The sequence below is a fragment of the Amblyraja radiata genome, chromosome 17 (assembly GCF_010909765.2).
Source record: "Amblyraja radiata isolate CabotCenter1 chromosome 17, sAmbRad1.1.pri, whole genome shotgun sequence".
Lineage (NCBI taxonomy): Eukaryota > Metazoa > Chordata > Chondrichthyes > Rajiformes > Rajidae > Amblyraja > Amblyraja radiata.
The window spans coordinates 29,919,248-29,942,441 of record NC_045972.1 but is presented as its reverse complement, the minus strand read 5'-3'; the positions used below and the strand labels follow the sequence as shown (position 1 = coordinate 29,942,441).

The window sequence follows — 23,194 nt, the reverse complement described above, 5'->3', positions numbered from 1 at the left end:
TTCCCCTTACATTTGACCTTCTAAATTGCAACACACACTTACCTGGATTAAACTCAATCTGCCATTTCTCTGCATATATCTGTAACTGTATATTTTGACAGTCTTACTCACTGTCTGCAAATTCACCAATTTTTCTGTCATTTGCAAACTTGCATCTGCAATCCAACTACATTTACGTCCAAATCATTTGTATGTATGTCATAAATAACAGAGGTTCCAGCACAGATCCCCATGGAACTCCACTGGTCACAAATCAATTGACAGACTAACAACCTTCTACCACAACCCGTGGATCCCATGCATCTTAATATTCTAGATCAATAATACCATTTATTAAATGTCTTACTCTAATTAATCTGGACAGCATTAACTGCCCTACCATCATTAATCATCTACGTCAACACCTCAATAAACTCATTACCTGCTGCATACAAATCCATGCTGACTGTCCCTAATTAGCCCATTCTCTTCAAAATCCTATTCCAATGAATCCTCTCCAATAGCTTCACAACCAGTGATGTGAGGTTTACCACCTTCTTGATCTCAAACTGCCCCAATATATTTTCCACAGATCTCACTGTCCTTCATGTCCTTCTTCTTTGTGAATAGAAATGTAAAGTGTTCATTCAATACGACACCCACATACTCTGATTCCAAACATAAATTTCCTTCTTTATTCTTCAGAAGCCCTACCTTCTCTTAACATTAATGTATGTAAAAAAAAGCCTTGGAATTTCCAAAAAAATCCGATATGCTTCCATTTTGTTTTTGACCAAATCTACAACCATTTTGGTCATTGTTTCCTTACCTTGTCATGCTTATCCTTCCTCCTAACTGGAACCTGGACACTGATCAGCTGTCCTTTAAAGAACTCCCATGTCAGATGTGAATTTAACCAATAACAACTGCTCCCAATTAACTCTCCCCAGCATTGGCCTAATAATGCTGTATAAAATGACACAAAGTGTCGGAATCGGGACACCCTTTTATCTCTAGCCTTTGTCACTTACTCTACACATTCTTCTAATCAAATCCTCCTCACCTGTATCCATCCATTTGTGAAGCTTTGTCCTTTCCCCAACTCTTTTCCAGCATTTGTTCCCTGCAACAATCAATCTGAAGGAGGGTCCTGACCCAAAACGCCGCCTGTCAATTCTCTCCATAGACTGATCTGCTGTTACTCCAGCACTTTGTGCTTTGCTTGAAGAGAATTTCTGTTTTAATCAGATTTTCTCTGAAACGGGAACATTTACCTTGGCAGCTTTATATTAATTAAAGGTTGGCATCACTGCTGTGAGTGGGCAAAACCATGGCATATGGTGCTCACTGTGGGGAAGTGTGATGTTGTACATCATAGAACTGAGAAAGATAAATCTGTGTTTTTCTAAAAGGAGAGAGACTAAGAAATATCTACTTATACCTGTCAACAAATCACTAAATGATCGAAGCAAGGAAGAAAAAGAAACCACGTTGTAAAAAAAGTGTTTAAACACAATGGTCCTGGAATTGATTTTTATTCATTCGCAGGATGTAGATGTCATTGACTGATACAGTATTTATTGCCCATCCCTAGTTGCCCTTGCACTGAACAGCTAGTTGATCATTTCTGAGATCAATAAAAAGACAACTGCATTGCTATGTGTGGAGTCACATATAGACCAGATTGAGAAACAACCAGATTTAAGTTCCCATCATTAAACTACATTAGTGACCCAGTTTCTTTAAAATGATGAAACACTGAATTGATGCATGTTCAGGTACTCGATTAGACCACAAAATTCATTTTCAGATTTTGTACCTGAGGAAAGATATACTGCCTTAAAACCAAATAACTGTGATTATATTCCCTTTGAGTTTGAAGGTTGTGTTATATAACCTATAGGTTTAATAAAATATGTATAATATAAATACATAACCTATAATCTATATTACTAAAAGTAAGATCTTGACAGCTTTTGACTCGCTGCGTTGTGATTTCCTAGAAAACGCCGCCACTTACGGCCATCATTTTTGGCCACCTCGATCAGAGCTCCTCTCCGCCGGACTGGACTGGAGGATTTTCCCCATCGATGAAAAATCAGAGAGATATTAATGTTTAAAAAATCTTTGCCATTCTCTCTGCTGCCCCCGCTGGCGGCAGGGGGGAGGGACTATAAAACTCGGAAGTGTCGTGGCTCACTCAGTCTCTGCCAGATGGAGGAAGCGAGAGGGTCATGGCTCTCTGAGCTGCGAATAACACTGAACGCACGTCTACTCCCGGTGGGTCTCCGGGATGTGGTTTTCAGCAAATGTGTTTGTTGTTTGCAAAGTGTGCCCAATTAGGTTGGCTTTTTAAAGGGCTTTCAGCAAATGTGTTTTGTTGCAAAGTGTTTTTGTCCAATTGGCTTGGCTTTTAATAGGCTTGCTTGCAACAGTTTTCGGATGGATAAAGCGTGAATAAACATTTTATTAGATCAAGACTGTGTTTAATTTCAAAATTGGCGCTCATTCTGTGATTTTCGCTTAGTTGCAAGATGGCGCCAATTATGTCATTTCCGGTTAGCGGCATGCTGGCGTTGAGTGCGTAATTTCCGGTTCGTGGCAAGAAGCGAGAGGGTGACGTCAAGATGGCACCGAGTGCAGGCACTGTTGAATAATTCAAGAGAGCTGACTGCTCTGTCTATGGTGAGTGTGTTTGTTGGATGTAATTTAAAGCACGTTTTTGCTTCAGCAGCAGCAGCCTCTACAGGAGGCTTTAAACATTTGTTTTACACACTGAATATTCAACACGTTCTGAAGTTACTTGGCATTTTAGTATTGGGTGAGTGTGTGTGTGTGAATGAGTATGTGTGTGTGTGAATGAGTATGTGTGTGTGAATGAGCCTGTGTGTTGTGTGTGTGTGTGTGTGTGTGTGTGTGAATGTGTGTGTGTGTGTGTGTGTGTGAATGAGTCTGTGTGTGTGTGTGTGTGAATGAGTCTGTATGTGTATGTGTGTGTGTGTGTGAATGAGTCTGGATGTGTGTGTGTGTGTCTGTGTGTGTGTGTGAGAATGAGTCTGTTTGTGTGTATGTCTGTGTGAGAGAGTCTGTGTGTGAGTGTCTGTGTGAGGTGGAGGGTGTGTGTGATGAACAAATAACAAATAGTATGATCTAGCGCAACAGAAAGCACCCCCCCCCCCCCCCCGCACTGGCCAGCAATATTGGAATTGGTGGAGAGGTGGAATATTGCGTTGGGTGACCAGCCCTCCCGTGTGATGCTGGGACCCAACGGGTCCCACTTAGTCTAGTATAACCTATAACATGTGTCATATTTCAAATGATGAAAAGATTTGATGAGAGGATGGTTGGGCCAATTGGGAGTGAAATCTGGAAGCATTTGTTATACCAAAGGTCTAGAGTTTGCATAACAGAAATTGTAATGGTATTCCAAAATTTTAATTTAGAATATCAAGGGCTTTGAGAAAGCATAGCTGTGGAACAGAACAGCTTTGATCCAAAGGAACACAAGGGAATCTGGGATGAATGGCATCCTCCTCTAACTTTCTGCATCTTCCTAACTATTACAGTTTGGAATACATTTCCCACATAGTATGTGATACGATGAGAAGTGGCAACTCCCCTTCACCGAGTTATATTGCTACCAATGTTAAAAATAAAGCGAAACAGAAGCAGCTAAGGAATAATAATAATATATTTAATTACCTTTCTTCTTCATCAGTGGATCACAATCTTTGATTGTGCAGAAATATGCGTATTGAACTAATTACCTTTATACTTAGATTTAAAAAAATATATTGATATTATTATTGAGGACAGGTCTAGAAATTACATAACGCATGCAAGTGTGCAATAAATAGGTGATCATGAATGGTGTAAAGTGAGGTGGGGTAGGGGTAAGAAATCAGAAGCAAGCGGGTTAAGCAGTAATATGTGGAGTGTCTGCATTGCAGGTCAGTGATGGGAAATTAAAAATAGTGCTTTTTGTAAATAATGCATGTAACAATTTGTTTACAAGTTTGAAAAATGTAGCATAGAACCCTGTGGAACTCCATTAATCACAGAAGAGTCAGCATAACTCCCTTCCACCACTACCCTATGTCTTCAAAGTGTAACCCCAGATATAACTCAAAATGACAATGTATCATAATCTTCTGGATCAGCCTACCATGAGGGACTTTATCAAAGGCCCTACAAAAATCCATGCAAACAACAAGCACTGCCCTACCCTCATTGATCACCTCTTCAAAAAAACTCAATCAAGTTAGTTAGACAGGACCTGCTGCAGACAAAGTCATGCTGACTGATTATAATTATCTATCCTCTTCCAAATGTAAATCCTATCCTGAAGAACGCTGCCACACATGTGAGGGTCTAAAATCTCCAATTCCCTTCTTAGTTACTCTTCATTCATCCGAGACCCCACCTTTGGCTGGAGAAGATACAAAGAACTTCTTCAAGGCTCCTGCAATTTCCTCTCTTGCCTCTCGCAATAAACTGGGATATACCCCAACAGACCCTGGAGATTTATACACCTTAATGCTCTTCAAGAGCCCCAACACCATATATTTCTTGATCTCATACTCCCCTTGGATATTAATATTTCCTACACTGGTCTCCTTGGCGAATACTGATGCAAAGTACTTGTTTAGTATCTTACCTACATCATTTGACTCCAAGCATAAACTCCCATTTTTATCTTTAAGTGGTCCATCTTTTCCCTGGTTACCTCCTTGGTCTTAATGTATGTACAAAAAGCCTTGGGATTTTCTTATTTCATGGGCCCCTTTGGCCCTTCTAATTGCCTGTTTGAGTTCTTCCCTGCTTGTTTTACATTCTTCAAAGGCCCTGTCTGATGTCATTTTCGTAAACCTTACATAAGCTTCCTTTTTCTTTTTGACCAAATTTACAACCGCTCTTGTCATCCAAAGTTTCCTTATCTAGCCTTTAAATGTCTGAAGTGGAATTGCCCCCAAATAGCTGGTCCCAACTTGCTCTTCCTGGCACCTGGTTATTGGATTCATAGAGTCACACAGACATGGAAACAGGCCTTTTAGTCCAACTTGCTTATGCCGACCAAAACGCCCCATCTGCACTAGTCCCATCAGCTTGCGTTTGGCCCACAACCCTTTAAATCACAAATCCACAAACCTGACTGTCCTGGAAGACCCATTGTCTCTGCCTGTTCGTGCCCCACCGAACTCATTTCCAAATACCTTGACTCCATCCTATCCCCCTTGGTTAAATCCCTCCCTACCTATGTTCAAGACACCTCAGACACTCTCCGTCGTCTCCGCGCATTCCATTCTCTAGGCCCTCACCCCCTCATCTTCACCATGGACGTCCAGTCAATCTACACCTCCATCCCCCACCAGGATGGTCTCAAAGCCCTCCGGTTCTTCCTCGACCAGAGAAGCAACCTATACCCAGCCACTAACACCCTCCTCCGCCTAGCGGAGCTGGTCCTTACCCTCAATAACTTCACGTTCGACTCCTCCCATTTCCTCCAAATACAAGGCGTAGCTATGGGCACACGCATGGGCCCCAGCTATGCCTGCCTATTTGTCGGTTACGTCGAGCAATCCTTGTTCAATACATACCAGGCCCCTATCCCCGACCTCTACCTCCGCTACATCGATGACTGCTTTGGTGCCACCTCCTGCACCCGCACACAACTGACTGACTTCATCCACTTCACCGCTAACTTCCATCCGGCACTCAAGTACACCTGGACCATTTCCGACACTTCCCTACCATTCCTTGACCTCACTATCTCCATTGCAGGTGATAGACTTCTGACCGACATCCACTATAAACCCACTGACTCCCATGGCTATCTGGACTACACTTCTTCCCACCCTGCTTCCTGTAAGGACTCCATCCCCTACTCCCAATTCCTCCGTCTACGCCATATCTGCTCCACGGATGAGGCGTTCCACACCAGGACATCTGAAATGTCCTCATTATTCAGGGAACGGGGGTTCCCTTCCTCCACCATAGATGAGGCTCGCACCAGGGTCTCTTCCATACCCCGCAACACTGCTCTCTCTCCCCATCCCCCCACTCGCAACAAGGGCAGAGTCCCCCTAGTCCTCACCTTTCACCCCACCAGCCGTCACATACAACAAGTAATTCTCCGGCAGTTTCGCCACCTCCAACGTGACCCCACCACTCGCCACATCTTCCCATCTCCCCCCATATCTGCCTTCCGCAAAGACCGCTCCCTCCATAGCTCCCTTGTCAATTCTTCCCTTCCCTCTCGTACCACCCCCTCCCGGGCACTTTCCCTTGCAACCGCAAGGTGCAACACTTGTCCCTTTACCTCCCCCCTCGACTCCGTTCAAGGTTTACCTGCATCTCCTCCAACTTCATCTATTACATCCGCTGCTTTAGATGTCAGCAGATCTATATCGGTGAGACCAAGCGGAGGTTGGGCGATTGTTTCGCCGAACACCTCCGCTCGGTCCGCAATAACCAAGCTGACCTCCCGGTGGCTCAGCACTTCAACTCCCCCTCCCACTCCGTCTCCGACCTCTCTGTCCTAGGTCTCCTCCATGGCCACAGCGAGCAACACTGGAAATTGGAGGAACAGCACCTCATATTCCGCTTGGGGAGTCTGCATCCTGGGGGCATGAACATAGAATTCTCCCAATTTTGTTAGTCCTTGCTGTATCCTCCCCTTCATCAGTCCCCCTGCTGTCTCCTCCCATCCCCCAGCCTTCGGGCTCCTCCTCCTTTTTCCTTTCTTGTCCCCGCCCCCCCCACCCCCGATCAGTCTGAAGAAGGGTTTCGGCCCGAAACGTTGCCTATTTCCTTTGCTCCATAGATGCTGCTGCACCTGCTGAGTTTCTCCAGCTTTTTGTGTACCTTCCCCTTTAAATCATTCCTATCCAAGTACCTGTCCAAATGTCTTTTAAAAATTGTTATATTATCTGCCTCAACTATCTCCTCCGGCAGCTCATTCCAGGTACCCACCACTCCTTGTGTGAAAAAGTTGCCCCTCAGGTTCCTATTAAATCTTTCCCATCTCACCTTAACCTATGTTCTCTAGATCTTGTTTCCCTTGCTTTGGGTAAAAGACTCTGTGCATTCACCCTATTTATTCTCCTTGTGACCTTATACTCCTCTATAAGATCACCCCTCACCCTCCTGCGCTCCAAAGAATAAAGAGGCCTGCCCAACCTCTCCTTTTAGCACAGCCCTCAAGTCCTGGCAACATCCTTGTAAATCTTCTCTGCACTCCAATTGTTGTTTGCCCTTCCCCAATTTAGTACTTTGCCCCAAGGACCAGAATTATCCGTGTATATAATAATTATCTTAAAATGTATGGACCTGTGATCACTGTTTCCAAAATACTCATCTATTGAAACACCAGGCACCTATCCAGGAACGTTTCCCAATAAAAGGTCCAGTATGGCACCTCCTCCAGTTGGGCTATGTATCAAGAAACATTTTAGGACTTACCAAACAAAAATTATTTGCCATTTTGCACTGAGCATGTTCCAGTCAATACTGGGGAAGGTAAATCGCCCCACTCTGACAACACTTGCTCTTACATCTTTCTGTAATCTGTAATCTGCCGTTTATATCTGTTCCTCTACCTCCTGCTGGCAGTTAGGACGCCAATAGTATAATCCCATCAGAGTGATGTCATTTTACTTATTTTGAGCTCTATTTTCTTATTTTTGATCTCTACATTCAAACTCCACACAAGTACCAACAGAGTACTCCACACGTATACCAACCCTAGTCCATGGTGCTAACTCAAATGTACACAGGCATCATCCCTCAACTGTTTTTTTTCTGCTGCAACAACTGCATCGGGACTGCCTACTGCACCCGTGCGGAACTCGTTGATAAAGAGTGGAAACTCGAGTGGAAACGGCGAGAAGCGGGTCCTGGGTCGACGGCTCCCGTTATCCCCGAGCCCAGCTCTGTTGCCATGGTGAGGGCCGGGGAGGAATCCCGTCGGCCAACAGCGGCTGGGCGACGTTGCCATGGTGACGAGAAACACAGCAGCAGATGCCGGAGACTAGGGGCAAGAGGCGACGCGGCGAGCAAGGGTAGCCGGTGGAAAAGGGCCGTGCCGCCGGAGCGGCTTCCTCCCCGAGTCCGCATCATCTCCCGATGGTGTAAGTGTACTCGGGGTTAGGTAGTTGTGGTGCTGGGTCCGGCCGCCATTGTTTACTCCCCCCCCCCCCCGGATCTAATTACGTACGCCTCATTCTCTTTTCACTTTTGAAACTTTTTATTTGTTTTTTTTTTGTACTGGGTGTCTGGGAAAAGTATCATTGTCGGAGAAGAAACTTCACGGTGAAAGACTGTACCCTTTCCGGGAATGTTGCGCGATGTAAATAATACAAGGGGCACATATGGAGACACTGAAGGCTGCAGATGCTGGAATCGTGAGCAAAAAAATCAAACTGTTAGAGGAACTCGGAAGGTCAGACTGCATCTGTGGAGTGAAATGGACAAGGCGGTATTTCGGTTTGGGACTATTCTTCAGACTTAAGAAAATAAGTTCTTAGCATAAGATGAAGCGTCATCTGTTCATTTTCTTCCAGATTTCCTCCAGTTGTTAGTTTTTTGCTCAAGGATTGATTAAAATAATGCAGGATGTAAGAATCACTTTATTATGGGGTGGGCAAAAGGGGTAATTTATTGGTAAATGTCACAACGTAATGATATAACGTAGATACACAACTAGTATCAGAAGGAATGATTAAGGCCCTTTGTCAGAACTGGAAAGGAGACAAAAAAAAGGAACGAATTAAAGTGTAGGGAGGGTGGAGGGGGATGTCTCTGATAGGGCAGTGGGTGACCATGGGGATAAGATGTAAACAAGATGAACTTGCCAATATATCAATGGGAGTAGTTAGAGAGCGAGAACATAGACAGAAGAATGTATGAGTTACAAAATGCAGGGAAGGTAGCAAAGCTCTGGAACCAAGGGTGCCAGAAAATTGTTGGTGGACCTGTATTTCCAACTCTGGATAATAATAATAAAATGTCCTGATTTTGTCCAATTAACAGCTGACAATTATCCCATTCCTTAGCTTGTATCTGAGTAAAATTCATTTCAAAACGCATTTATGGTTTACGAATATTTAAATGGTAAATGTAGCTTCAGAAGCATTTTCTTTTTGCATGTTAAAACCCATCTGAGAACCATTTTAAATTAAAATTAAATGTCTTTATTTATATAGCACATTTTTAGTCAACTTGCATTGACCCCAAAGTGCTTCACATAATTACATCCACACACACAGGCAAAGGTGGGTGAAGTGTCTTGCCCAAGGACACAACGACAGTATGCACTCCAAGCGGGATTCGAACCAGCTACCTTCCGGTTGCCAGCCGAACACTTAGCCCATTGTGCCCATTTGCAATTTTAATGATGGATTTTTCACTTTTAAAACTTTTTATATAACAAATTAATAAAGATAAAACATAATGCCTTACTTTTGATGAAATTCAGTAAGCAAACGCGATAATTCCCGATATTTTCTATCTTTATATCTCCACGGCCAATGTTTGCTAACCACTTCTGCTGTTGTTGCCCCTTCAGCTCCCCCTTGTCTTTACCTTCGTTTTTCTTTATCTTCTGGACTCTAAAGTAAGATAACTGTGCCTCACGGTCACCCCGACTGGCACAGTTATTTACAGCTCAAAAACGGACCGTTTTCGCGGTTTTTAACGGGTGTGAAAGTACGCGTTTCCAGCATCAATAACATGTACCGGAAGTGATGTTTGTACCCCAGTTAAATTTTGCGTCCACGTGGGTGAGGATCTATGATCCAGTGACCTTTCGTGAAATCACCCTAGACACTTCTGCAGTTTTGATCTGGGGAGACCTCCACTCATCGAAACACGTGGGTTATATTCTTCACAAGTTTTTGATCTCATAGTAAATGGTAGAGCCCTGGATAGTGTTACAGGATACAGGTTGGTTCTCTGAAAGTGGTGAGTCAAATGGAAAGTGCAGTGAAGAAGTTGTTTGGCATGCTTGCCTTCATTCTTAAGGTATTGAGTACGAAAGTTGGGACACCATGATGTAACTGTACAAGCCATTGATAGGACCCTACCTGGAGGGCTGTATGCAGTTGTAGTTGCCCGGCTATAAGAAGAATGCCGTAATGTTGGAAAGGGCGCAGATTAAATTCACCAGGATGTTTCCTGGACTTGTGGGCTTGAATTTTGAGGGATAGGTTAGTTTTGCTGGGAATGCCCTTATTGAGGTGTACAATATCATGAGGGGCATGTATAAAATGAATGCTTGCAGTCTCTTTCCCAGGGTAGAAGATTGTAAAGCAAGAGAGCATTGACCTATGCTGTGAGAGGGAGATTTAAGAGGTTAGTCCAGACGTGGAATGAGCTACCTGAGGGAGCTATAGATGTGGATACAATTATGACTTTTTAAGGATATTTGTACAGATGTATTGATTAGAAGGGGAAGTGGGCTATTTGCCAAATGCAGGTAAATGGGACTAGCCCAGAAAGATCCCAACTTGGCTAGCATGCAGAAGGTGGGGCAAAAAGCTTGCTTCCATGCTGTATAGCTCTTTGACTCTAACTTGATAAGTGATTTATGCACTGCAGGATAGCCTGACTCAGACCTTCCCTCAACTAAAATATTTTATTTGGTTGGTGCACTAAAGGGCTGGTTGAAGGTGGATCCTAGAATGTTGATCCTAAGAGACTCAGTAATGTCTTAGAATATAAAGGGAGGTGGTTCTGACTAGCCATGTCTGATTGTGTAGGAAGGAACTGTAGATGCTGGTTTACACTGAAGATACGTGTAAAATGCTGGAGTGACGTCACCCATTCCTTGCCTCTAAAGATGCTGTCTGTCCAGCTGAGTTACTCCAGCATTTTGTGTCTAGCCATGTCTGATTGGTGTCCATGACTTGCTGCAATTACACCAGCCTCAGGGCTATTTAATTGTTCTGAAGTCTCCATTAAACACAACTGCTGTTCTATACATTAGGTACAACCAGCCAATGCAATAGTTTCTTCATAATTGTTATTGGCTATAGGTTTACCAGGGGGCTTGAGGGACCTTGTGAAATGCTCTGTTGCGTGAAGGACAGTTGTTATAATTTTACTTCTGGAATTTAGCAATTTTTATTCACGATTGGGCAAAGGCTGTAATGAGTTCTAGGGCACAATTTATCAGCGCTACAGCCAGGATGTCATCAACTCCCATAACCTTTGGTGTATTCAGTTTTCTCAGGCATTTCCTGATATAGCAGAAAGTGAATTGAATTGACTGAAGACTTTGTGACCTCAGAAGAAGGCTGAAATTAATCATCCACTCAGCAATTTTGGCTGAAATTTGCAAAAGCTCTGGCCTTGTTTTTGACACTCACATTCTGGATTGAACTTTTATTGATGACATAAGTTGATCACAGAGTTTTCTCCTGTTAACAGTTTAATTCTCCACCAAAAACCTATGTGATACATTTGCAGAATTCTGATCGAGCCATTTGATTGTGGCTTCACTTATTCTGCCCATTGCATACTGCCTTGGGTGCTTAGCATGCATTTAATCCTGTGTCGCTTCACCAGATTGGCATCAAATTTTTATGTTCTTTCAGCACTTTGTTTATTTTTTTGTAAAATAGCATCTACAGTTCCTCGTGTCTTCATCTTTAAGTACACCTGTTACTCATCAGTTATGCCTTTTTTGTTCTCATCGCGTGTACTTAATACACCATTTTTGATCATTTGGTGAAATGTAATTCTGTTGTTTTCAATGGTTGCCTTCAACTCATGATTGACTAGTTTTGAATTGATGTACATGCTTTAAATACAATGTATTCTCCATTACACTGCTGGCACGGAGAATGTGAGGACACAGTTATCACATGTGTTAGATGTCCACCACCTGCTGCTGATTTGGTCAGATAACTAAGTTCCTTGTGACACTATCAACTCCATTATTGGTAATGCTACTACTATCATTGATGATGGAAATTAAATCTCCAACCCTGCGTCCATCATCATACTCATAGTCAGAGAACAGAAAAGTGTGTTTTGGCTCAAGACCATCAATCTTCACTTATCCCATCGGCCAATACTTGGTCTGTAAACTTCGATGCATTGGCAATTCAGTGCTCGTCTCGATACTTTTTAAAATTTGTAACAGCACCCACTTCCACTACCCAACCAGGCAGTGTGTTTCAGATTCCAACCATCCTCTGGGTGAAAAAAATCCTCCTTCGATTCCTTGTAAAGCTCTACTTCTTACCCTACATATACAGTATGTCATATATATATATAGTTTATGACATTCTGTTGTAGGAAAAACTTTCCCAATATTCCATCTTTTCCATCTATTCCATCATAATTTTGTATACTTCTATCACATCACGTTCCCCCTCAAACTCTTTGGAAAGGGAGAAGGGTGAAGATAGTAACTAAGGCTGGAAGTTTTAAGTGGAGTAAACAAAGAGATGCAAATGGTGAAATCTGTTCAGCAGGAAGTTAGAGAGAGCAGTGTAGAAACAGAGGGAAGTCTGGTGGGTAGAAGTGGGCAATGGGCTAAGTGTTTGGCTGGCGACCGGAAGGTAGCCGGTTTGAATCCCGCTTGGAGTGCATACTGTCGTTGTGTCCTTGGGCAAGACACTTCACCCACCTTTGCCTGTGTGTGAATGTGTGTGAGTGATTGGTGGTGGTCGGAGGGGCCGTAGGCGCAGATTAGCAGCCACGCTTCCGTCAGTCTGCCCCAGGGCAGCTGTGGCTACAGAAGTAGCTCACCACCACCGAGTGTGACTGAGGAGTGTATGAATAATGCGATGTAAAGCGCCTTGTGTATTCTAGAAAGGCGCTATATAAATCCCATCCATCATTATTATTATTAAGGGTGTGGAAGAAAAGTGGGAGCCTGGAAGGGTGAATCATCAGCAGATGGAGGAAGTAGAGGAGGGGATGGGAATTGGGTGGGGGGAGCGGAAAGATAGGTGTTTTCCTGAGGTTGTTAATTGAGGGCAGCATAGTGGCAGAGCTAGGAATGTCACTACCTCACAGTGCCTGGGATCCAGATTCAATCCTGATCTGAGGTTGTTGCCTGTGTGGAGTTTGCATGTTCTTCTTGCAACTTGGTTTCTTTGGGGTTTCCTCTACATCCCAAATAGGTATGGGTTGGTAGGTTAATTAACCTCTGTAAATTGTTCTTTGTGCAGATGGATGGTAGATTCTGGGGTTGTTGAAAATGTGGAACTAATGTAGGATTAGTATAAATGGGTAGTTGTTGGTCAGCACGGACTTGGTGGGCCAAAGGTCCTTTTTCCATTCTTATTTCCTATTGATTCCAATTGACCCATCAAAAAATCTATTCTCTTAATTTAGACAGAAGTCGCCAGATATTTACAGGAAGGACTTTACTGATAGTTCTGAATCTTCATTCTGTTAATACTATGTAGATCCTCTGGTTTTGTTCTTATAGTCATTTAATATGGCAAAATGATATAGCTGAATGAGGTGAAAGCCAATTAAATGAAATCCAAGGGAATTCTTGAGAAATCCAAATGAAGCCGCAAAAAGATAATGCTAGAATTGGACAAATAAACCAAATAATTTTGCATCAGTAAGTGCAAAGGTGTACATTTTGGCTTTAACAAAATAACATCCAATTAATTGTAGTCTGACTGAGACCACCTTGGTGTTGTTGAGGAGCTGCAGGAATTTTGAGTGGCTTGAGTTTCACAGCATGTTAATGGCAACACTTAAGTTTCACAATAGTAACATTAAACTAGTTTTAATACATACAACATAAAATAAGGAATAGTGAGGCATATAAATCTTATCAATAAGCTGTATTCTGTACAGAGTTATAGAGGGTACACATAGACTTATGATGCTACTACGGAGAAATAGAAATCTGAAGACTTGAGATGTTTTGCTTTCATTAATATAATGCTAATTATGGGTAATATATATTTAAAAAAAATAATGGGCAAGGTTGATGGAATATCAAATTTTGATGAGAAATGGTTGAAATTGAAACTATTGCAATGTTTAAAAGGATAAAATTTCAAAGTAACTCAAAGAGATTAATTTTAATCTAAGAAAGAGGTAGGCCCAGTGCTTTCCTTCTGTAAATATTTATGACTTTAAAGATGCTTTAAAGCTGTCTTATCTGATGAATGGTCTGATGGATTGGGTTAATTTAAATGGAGAATAGGACTCCGTTGTTTTGTTTGAAGTCATGCAGGTTTACAGCAGCCCGAGTCATTGGGTTATGATGCAAATCCATTCAATAGCCATGCTACATTATCTGCAGAGCACTCATTGCTCATAGCATTATGGATAGAATTATAACTATTTATTGTGCATTCTTGATGAAACATTTCTGACCACAACTGGATTCCATTTGGGGGGTGGAGGGGAAATACATAGCAGTACAAATGAACAGCAAGCAGCCAGATCAGAGGATGCCAAAATGTATCTGTGATTCTGATAGTGTGCAGGGAAACACCACATAATGGTTCTTGCTCTTGTACAGTATGATCATTGACCTGCAGTCTGCCTAACTTTTTTCATACTCTTACAGTTAAACAATTGTGAAGTGAATACAAAATGGCTACAGACAGCGTTGAACCAACTGATCAAGCCATGAATGGCACCATTCTCAAGTTGTCGGATGGATTTAAAAGGAAGGCGGTGGAACTGGTCAATCCAAAGCTTGTTAAAAAGGCAACAAATCTTAAGGTACGACTAAAAATGAGAACTTTTTCCAGGTCAAAAAAGTGTCAGTGCTGAATTAAAATTCTGGACATGCTACAGCTCATGAGTTTGGCAATGCATTTTGTTATCTTACTAGGTTCATTTGAATTAAGGGGATTGCAAATTCATAGGAGAGATCTGATGTTGGCCGCAGAGTAGTTAGTTTCTGCTGTGTCATTGGTGTCAATCTTTGCAACACAGCACAACCAATTTGTTTCTAATTCTTCAGAGGCAGCTGTCTGGGCTGTCAAACTTTGAAAACTTTATTTGAAATTGCCCAAAGTCATAGAGTTATTCTCTCCGTGCCAAACACGAAACCCCATCAAAGCCAGTCATATTTGACCGCATTTGGCCCATATACATATAAACCCTTCCTATCCATGTACACATCCAATTATCTTTCAGAGATAAATTGTTATTGTATCTGCCTCAACTACTTCCTCTGTCAGCTTGTTCCATATACCCATCACCCTATATGTTGAAAAAGTTGTACCTTGTGTTCCTATTAAATATTTCCCCTCTCATGTTATATTTATGCCCTCTAGTTTTTGATTCACTACCCTGTGAGAAAGACTCTATGCATTCATCCTATCTATTCCCCTCATGATTTTATACTTCTATAAGATCACCCCTCAGTCTCCTGCTCTTGAAGGAATAAAGTCCTAGCCTGTCTGATTTCTCCCTATAGAATCCCAGTGACAGATTTGTAAATAATCTCCGCACTCTTTCCAGCTTAATAGCATATTTCATATAGTGAATTGACCACAACTGAACACAATACTCAAGGTGCAGCCTCACCAACTTTAACATACAGTATGTCCTAACCTCTATACTCAATTCCCTGATTGATGAAGGCCAGCATGGCAAAAGCCTTCTTCATCAACATCTACTTGTGATACTACTTTCACAGAACTATATACTTGTACTCCACAATCCCTCTGGTCTACAACACACCCTAGTTGACCTGTGAAGGTGCTGCATGGTTTGGCTTTCAAAAATGCAACTTCAAATTATCTGAACAAACTCCATTTGCTATTCCTCACCCACTTGGCCAGCTGATCAAGATCCTACTGTATTTCTTGATAGCCCTCTTCCCTGTCTACGATATTACTCGGCTCGGCGATCGTTTCGCTGATCACCTCCGCTCAGTCCACCTTAACTGGTTGCTCAGCACTTTAACTCCCCCTCCCATTCCCAATTGGACCTTTCTGTCCTGGGCCCCCATTGTCAAAGTGAGGCCCAGCGCAAATTGGAGGAACAGCACCTCATATTTCGTTTGGGTAGCTTACATCCCAGTGGTATGAACATTGACTTCTCTAACTTCAAATAGCCCTTGCTTTCCCTCTCTCTCCATCCCCTCCCCCTTCCCAGTTCTCCCACCAGTCTTACTGTTTCTGACTACAGTCTATCTCCATCCCACCCACTCCCTTGGCTTCAGCAATCCCAATATTCGAGTTTGCACATTAAATCAATATTATTATATTGTGCCTAATCATTGTGTATCATTCCAAAATTTAGTAGAATTTTGATATGCTCTTTGCATCCCTTGGTAAGGTTTATTCCCTAATTGTTTTTATGCAGCGATGTGTTCCTTGTTAGCAAATGTTTGAACAAGGCATTAACCAGCATTGTTTGTATATGTGTAGTCTGTGGAAAATCAGCAGTTTGATTTATTGAAGATTCTCTTCAATTACCTATGTTAATGAGACACTCTGAGTTACAATAACCTTTGTTTACACTCATTTGATTTTTCTTCTAGTGTATTGACTTTAAAAAATGCCTTGCATGTACTCAACTACCAGTACAAGATTGCATCTGCAATTTCAAAAGTTTGTAGAGATTAATAATTGGCAGATTTTTAATTGTGCAAAAGGCAATTAAATTGTCCATAAGGGATCCTTGAAGATAGTGTGGAGATAATTTGATACATATCTGCTGAGATTAAGATGCAAGAAGATTTGAGCTGTTGAAATATGGGCTTTCTAGGTTTCCCTGCTTCGGATCCTACATAAACATTTGTTCTTACGTTATTCGGTACCATCGATGTTTTATATTATTAAATATCATACATTTTGATGAACAATCCTTGCACTATGTTAAAAAAAATTGCGTTGAGAATTTTTTTTCAGATTTTGCACCTGACGCCAACTTTTCAGTAATGAAAGGTTATGACCTTGTAATTTTGTTTTCACAAGATCAGAACACCATGTTTTCTTTTAGCTGTAGGGATGCTCTTGAAGAACCAGCTGTTGTCTATTTTCTGACTTGGGTCTAAAATTGATTTCTTGCACATGGCAAATTTTAAGCGTCAATCGATCTTCACTTGTCACAAACAAGATGAATTCTCAGGGTAACAGCTGTAATGTTGCCAATAGCTTATCTTTCTAAGCACACTTTCGGATTTTTATCTTTCAGCTAACTCCATCAGCATTCATGAGAGAGATGTCCCTTGACACAAAACAGAAGTTAGCAGATACTCATGAGATGTATCTTCCTCCAATTGTTGAACTTCTCGATATGACTGAAACCACACTGCAGAAGGTACAGTTCATTATTCTCAGCGCATTTTTTTGGTGCAAATAAACAAAATTAGATGGGATTTTATAGAATCTTCTTTATAATGTTATGTTTGCTGTTTTTCATTGTGAAAGCCTTGTACTATGACATAGCTAATTTTATTATAAAATTATATTTTGCCCACACCTGTGGTAAGCCTGGTTATCTTGGATTTATTCATACAGTTCAATAAGTAGTGGTGCCTTGAAACAGACGCCAAATAAATAAAGCCTTGTACTTTTTGTATTCCATTTGGAAGGTCATAGTGTTTTCCACAGACAGTGAAATACTTAGGAAATCTAAGAGCATTTGTAAATATAAGTAATGTGGCCATCACAAATAGCATTGCGATTACCATATTATCTGTTTATGTGATATTGATTGATGGATCAATATGGCAATAATACAGTAGATAACATGCCTCCTCTTTGAAATGTTGCAGTGGGATATTTTAAACTAGACTGAGAACATTGAAAGGGCCTTGTTTTACATTTTATCTGAAAAGTGACAGCTTGGATAGTACAGTACTTATTTGAATGGAATGTCAGCCTAGAAATTTGTGCTCAACTTGTGATGGTGGAACATGACCCACAAAACCTCATAACTCAAATGCAAGAGGACTTCCAAGTGAGCCAGAAAGGAAAAAGTTCAATTATGCAAATTAGTTGCAGTGCTTTTGAATGGTTCTTTATTATCACACATACACGTACAGTGAAATTTTTTTTGCATACCATTCAATAAAATATCAGTTTACTCAAGGACAATCTCCAATTAGTACAAACTGTATAGAAATAATTCACTGAGACCGCATGCAAGAGTCTCCAGGTTTTCGCATTTTCAAAGTCCACGTGCTCGATCTTCTTGAGTGGCGCCCGATCCAGGCGAGACCCAGGTTGCTGCAGGGCCTCCAGCTGTCTCCTCCGTCCGGATTATCCAGTGAACCGTTGACCCTGTCCTCACCTGGTCACCTTTAGCCTTTGTGTCCTGCCTTGAGGTCGTGGAAGGCAAGGCATTGGTTTCCCCTCTTACTGGGCCTTGCTCTTGCGTTCGCCGTTGCCGGCTCCCACCATCCTAATTTCCGGTTCTTCAGTACGGGGGAAGAGCTGGGCCAGGCGGGTTTTCTCAATAGTCCATGGCACTTCCTTCTGATCATGCAGCCAGTGAGCCCTTCCTTCTGGTCGCACGGCCCGTCAGCCCTTCCGAGAGGAGAGCAATGGATGCATAAAGTAGGAGGTGTGCCTATCTTTCACAATGTGGACACATTTTGTGTCTTGACTGAAAAGAGCTGACGGTTTAATAGAAATGTAGTATGAGAAACTTAACATTTCTTATGTACATGTTAGAATAAACAGGGCCTCATAGTCCTGAATCATAGGATTATATCATGAAATTGATCGATTTAAGATATTAATATCTGGTTTCACTATTTTATTCATGGTTTACAATGAATATTATAGCATTTCAATTGCACAAAGTACCTGAATTTATCTTGATCGTGGCCCAAAGTTGAGAATCAAGAAAGTAACCCAGAGATCTTTGGGGGGTAGCAAGCTGGAAATTCTAGTTGTTGCATGTGCAGCCACAGTCGGGCATGCATGGGCTCATTGGAGCAGGAAGGCTGTGGCTGGAAAAGCCTATCTCACCAGCATCTCGTACAACTGTAACATAACCATCCATCTTCAAAACTCAATACCCTGACTGATAAAGGTCAATGTACCAAAAGCCTTTTTTTTTAACCACCCTATCTACCAGTAATGCCACTTGCAGGGAACCGTGCACCTGTGCTCCAGGAACCCTCTGCAACACTCCCCAGGGCCCGGCCATTCACTGTGAGGCTCCTGCCCTCGTTTGACTTCCCAAAATACAACACCTCACACTTGTTTGCCTGACAAAGCCTGCTCAGTGATCAGTGGACACAGATGAGGGGGATTTTTGATAGGCTGATGGATGGAGAAAGGACAGAGATGAAAAGACAAAAGATGAGAAATAAGCATTGTAGAGGGATGAATTGTGAAGCCAGGGGAAGGAATACAGGTGGAAGGGGAGGGGTAAGCCAGGAAGAGGGGAGGAAGGGAAAAAAGAAAGAAAAAGGTTGTTTGTACGTTAGTCACCTAAACTTGGAAAGTTCAATGTTCATACTGTTAGATTGCAAGCTGCCCACAGTGAGATGCTGTCCCCCAATGTATGTGTGGCCTCACTCAGGTAATGGAGGAGGCCAAGACAGAAAGATCAGTATGGGAATGGGAGGTGGAGTTAAAATGGGTAGGTGATGGTGTGGATGTTCTCCACCACTGCAGGCGAGATAGAGGTGCTGCTTTGTGCCACTGCAGGCTGCGTTTGATCCATGCGCTCAGCCTCTTGGGGCGATATCTGATCCATTTGAGCCCCAGGCTGCTGCAGGGCCTCCTGCTGCCCACTCCATCGGCACCTTGCTCCAGACGCATCGACCCGTCCCTTGCCTCAAACGGCCACCGTTCTGCCTCCATGGCTCCTCCCGCAGCTGATCTTGGAACGCCCATAGCGCCTCTGAGGGCAGGAGGTACGACCCCACCCCACATACCGGCACCATTCATTTCCTGCGTCTGCCGCTGCCATCTTTACAGCTGTTGCCATCTCTTTAAGCAACTCCCCCTCTTCTTTTAACCCCACCTCTATCTAGCCCGCTGTATCCATATCCTGGATTGTTAAGATGCTAGTCCTTCCCTTCTCTAGCTAGGTTCTGTAACAGCGAAAACGTTCCAGTCGCATGTACCTATCCACACCCTGAGTTTATCCACATTACTCGTCATTTCTCATGTAAATAGATGCCAGTTAATGCAACCGTCCTTCCTTACTCTTCCTGTTCTCCTGTTTTGTCTATCTGCGAACCTTGCTTTCACAGACTTCCAGCCCCTCTCCGTGAAAATCTAGTTTATATCTCCCCAAGTATCACCAGCAAACCTGTCTGCCTGTATATTGGATACCCCTCCAGTTCAGTTGCAAACCGTCCCTCTTGCAAATGTCACCTCTGTTCCAAAAGAATTCCCAATGGTCCAAAAATCAGAATCCTTGCCCCCCTGCACCAACTCCTCAGCCACACATCCAGCTGCCATGATTAGAACATGAGGGAGTTGGACAGCAAAGGGCATTGAGTATAGAGTTGAGTTGGTATGTTACAATTGTACAAGATGTTGTTGAGGCTGCATTTGGAGTATTATGTTCGGTTTTGGTCATTCTGCTATAAGAAAGAGTGCAGATATTTATCAGGAGGTTGTCAGGACTTGAGAGCCTATGCTGTAGGGAGAGGTTGGGTAGGGAGAGTTTGGCCAGGCTAGGACTTAACTCCTTGGAGCGCAGGAGGCTGAGAGGTGATCTTGCAGATGGGGTATAAAATCATGAGGGGAATAGATAGATTGAGTGCTGAGAGTCTTTTACTCAGATTAGCGTAATCAAGAACCAGACGATATGGGTTTAAGGTGAGAATAAAAATATTGAATTAAGAGGGATATTGGCCAAATGTGGAAATGAAGGACTAGCATAGATAGTTCGGCATGGGCAAGATGGGATGAAGGACTTGTTTCTATGCTCTATGACTCTAATTGAAGATGAAAAATCACACAATGACTCTCAGAAAACTAAATACAAAATCAAATAACTTTAAAAAGATGAAAAGGGCAATATATATATATATTTAAAATTAATAGGCTCAACACTGAAGTTAGAAACTGTTCCAAATGTCCAATATTCATATGTTACAGCAAGAAACCTGGCGCTCTGGAAATAGGACTGAGCTGATTGCTTTGGCCCTAGACAGCTGTTGCAGTTTGGTTGCAAAATAAATTCTCATGTTGAAATGTCATTTTTGATCTTGGTGTATGTCTGCTGCCAATGGCCGCTCACAGATGTGATTTTTGTTTGATCATGCAATTTTTCTAGACTTGGCTCAACTTAATGAATAATGATATGCATAATTGAGTTATTAAGAGCAGTTAATTTACTAGCATTTTTGCAGCTTCAGCACTGGGCCTGCTTGGCTCGGTCAGCAGTGCTTTCCCCTACAAGTCAAGGTAAACATGCCTCGTGCAGCCAGGTATTTGTTGTATGGCCAGATTTTTGTCTTTTAGATATATTCAACTGGTTTATTATTCTTGTTTAGCTGACATGATGATATAATTTTAGTAAGAGAGTATCAGTGACTGAAGGAATAAATTAAAAAAAAATAATATCAGACCTTAACTTGTTGAAAAGTGACTGTTTCCCTGAGTAGAAACAGTAGTAATGGGCCTGTGGACTATTATAAAAAAATTGGGGGGGATTATTATGTAATTACTTAATAAAGTCCAGCAATGATTTATGCTATTGAAATATAGAAGAAATATCTGTTCCTCAGCCACACAAATATGCAATGAATATCGACCAAATTAGGCAACACGGGTTCTTTTCCCGACATAAGGAAAAATCTTGAACATAATGATGAAGAAGTAAATCCAGAATTGATTAAACATCTGCTGCAAAAATAATAAATTGGGGAAAGTTGCAATCAGTGGTTATATTGTTTCTCAAAAGTAGTCAAATAATGCTGCGATTTAGCTGTGAGCTAGTGGAGATTGATGCTTTGATGATTTAAAATTCATCTCATCCTCCATTTGCTATCCTATTTCCTACATGTTTTGGTATGCTTATAGTGTCTTCTGCAATAGAGCAGGTGCTGTTTATGAGCTACTGCCAAATGTATGCTTCCCAAGAGTGACCCACACTGTATCCTAACCAGATAAATATATACAGTTTCAGTGAGCGCAAAAGTGATGCACTAAATGTTAGAATTTCTAGCCTACTATGTATCCAGTGGGAACCTTCATGGGAAAGGCGAATATATTTAAAATTAGATCTAGACCATTCAACAACAAGGGGCAGACTTACTTCAGTCCAGTCATCTGCATGTTCTTGCTGAGGAAAATGTTGTAAGAATACTGAGCGATGGCAGGTCAGCATTTAGAGAATATATATTAATCAAGAACCTTCAGCATTGATTTTGATAAGAGAAGGTCATGTCTGACTAACTTAATTGAATTATTTGAGGAGGAAACGGAGTGTCAACACAGGTTGTGCATTTGATACACATTGATTTTAGCAAGGTGTTTGTCAAGGTTTCAACATAGAAAATAGAAAACATAGAAAATAGGTGCAGGAGGAGGCCATTTGGCCATTCGAGCCTGCACCGCCATTCATTGTGATCATGTCTAATCATCCACAATCAGTAACCCTTGTCTGCCTTCTCCCCATATCGCTTGATTCTGCTAACCCTTAGAGCTCTCTCTAACTATATTTTAAATGCATCCATTGAGTTGGCCTCTCCTGCCATCTGTGGCAGAGAATTCCACAAATTAACAACTCTCTGGGTGAAAAAGTTTTTTTCTCATTCAGTTTTCAATGGCCTCTCCTTTATTCTTAGACTGTGGCCCCTGGTTCTGGACTCCCCCAACATTGGGAACATTTTTCCTGCATCTAGCTTGTCCAGTCCTTTTATAATTTTATACCTTTCTATAAAACCTCTCTTCCTCCTAAATTCCAGTGAATACAAGCCCAGTCTTTCCAATCTTCCCTCATATGACAGTCCCGCCATCCTGGGGATTAACCTCGCGATCCTAGGCTGCACTGCCTCAATAGCAAGGATGTCCTTCCTTGGATTAGGAGACCAAAACTGCACACAATACTCCAGATATGGTCTCACCAAAGCCCTGTACAACTGCAGAAGGTCCTCGTTATTCCTATACTCAAATCTTCTCGTTATGAAGGCCAACATGCCATTAGATGTCTTCACTGCCTGCTGTACCTGCATGTTTACTTTCTGTGACTGGTGTACAAGAACACCCAGGTCTCGTTGCACTTCCCTTTTTCCTAATTTGACACCATTGAGATAATAATCTGCCTCCTTGTTTTTGCCACCAAAGTGGAT

The 23,194-nt window shown here is 42.0% G+C and overlaps 1 protein-coding gene across 1 annotated transcript in view; it reads left to right on the top strand.

Annotated features, from left to right (window-relative positions):
• The first annotated feature begins 7,994 nt into the window (after nucleotides 1-7,994).
• Nucleotides 7,995-23,194, top strand: part of hydin (HYDIN axonemal central pair apparatus protein) — a 109,946-nt gene continuing 94,746 nt past the window's right edge. The window contains exons 1-3 of the mRNA XM_033035971.1: nucleotides 7,995-8,108; nucleotides 14,531-14,688; nucleotides 17,119-17,244. Coding sequence (XP_032891862.1) covers nucleotides 14,557-14,688; nucleotides 17,119-17,244 — 258 coding nt within the window. The 5' untranslated portion in view covers nucleotides 7,995-8,108; nucleotides 14,531-14,556. The remainder of the gene's footprint in view (nucleotides 8,109-14,530; nucleotides 14,689-17,118; nucleotides 17,245-23,194) is intronic.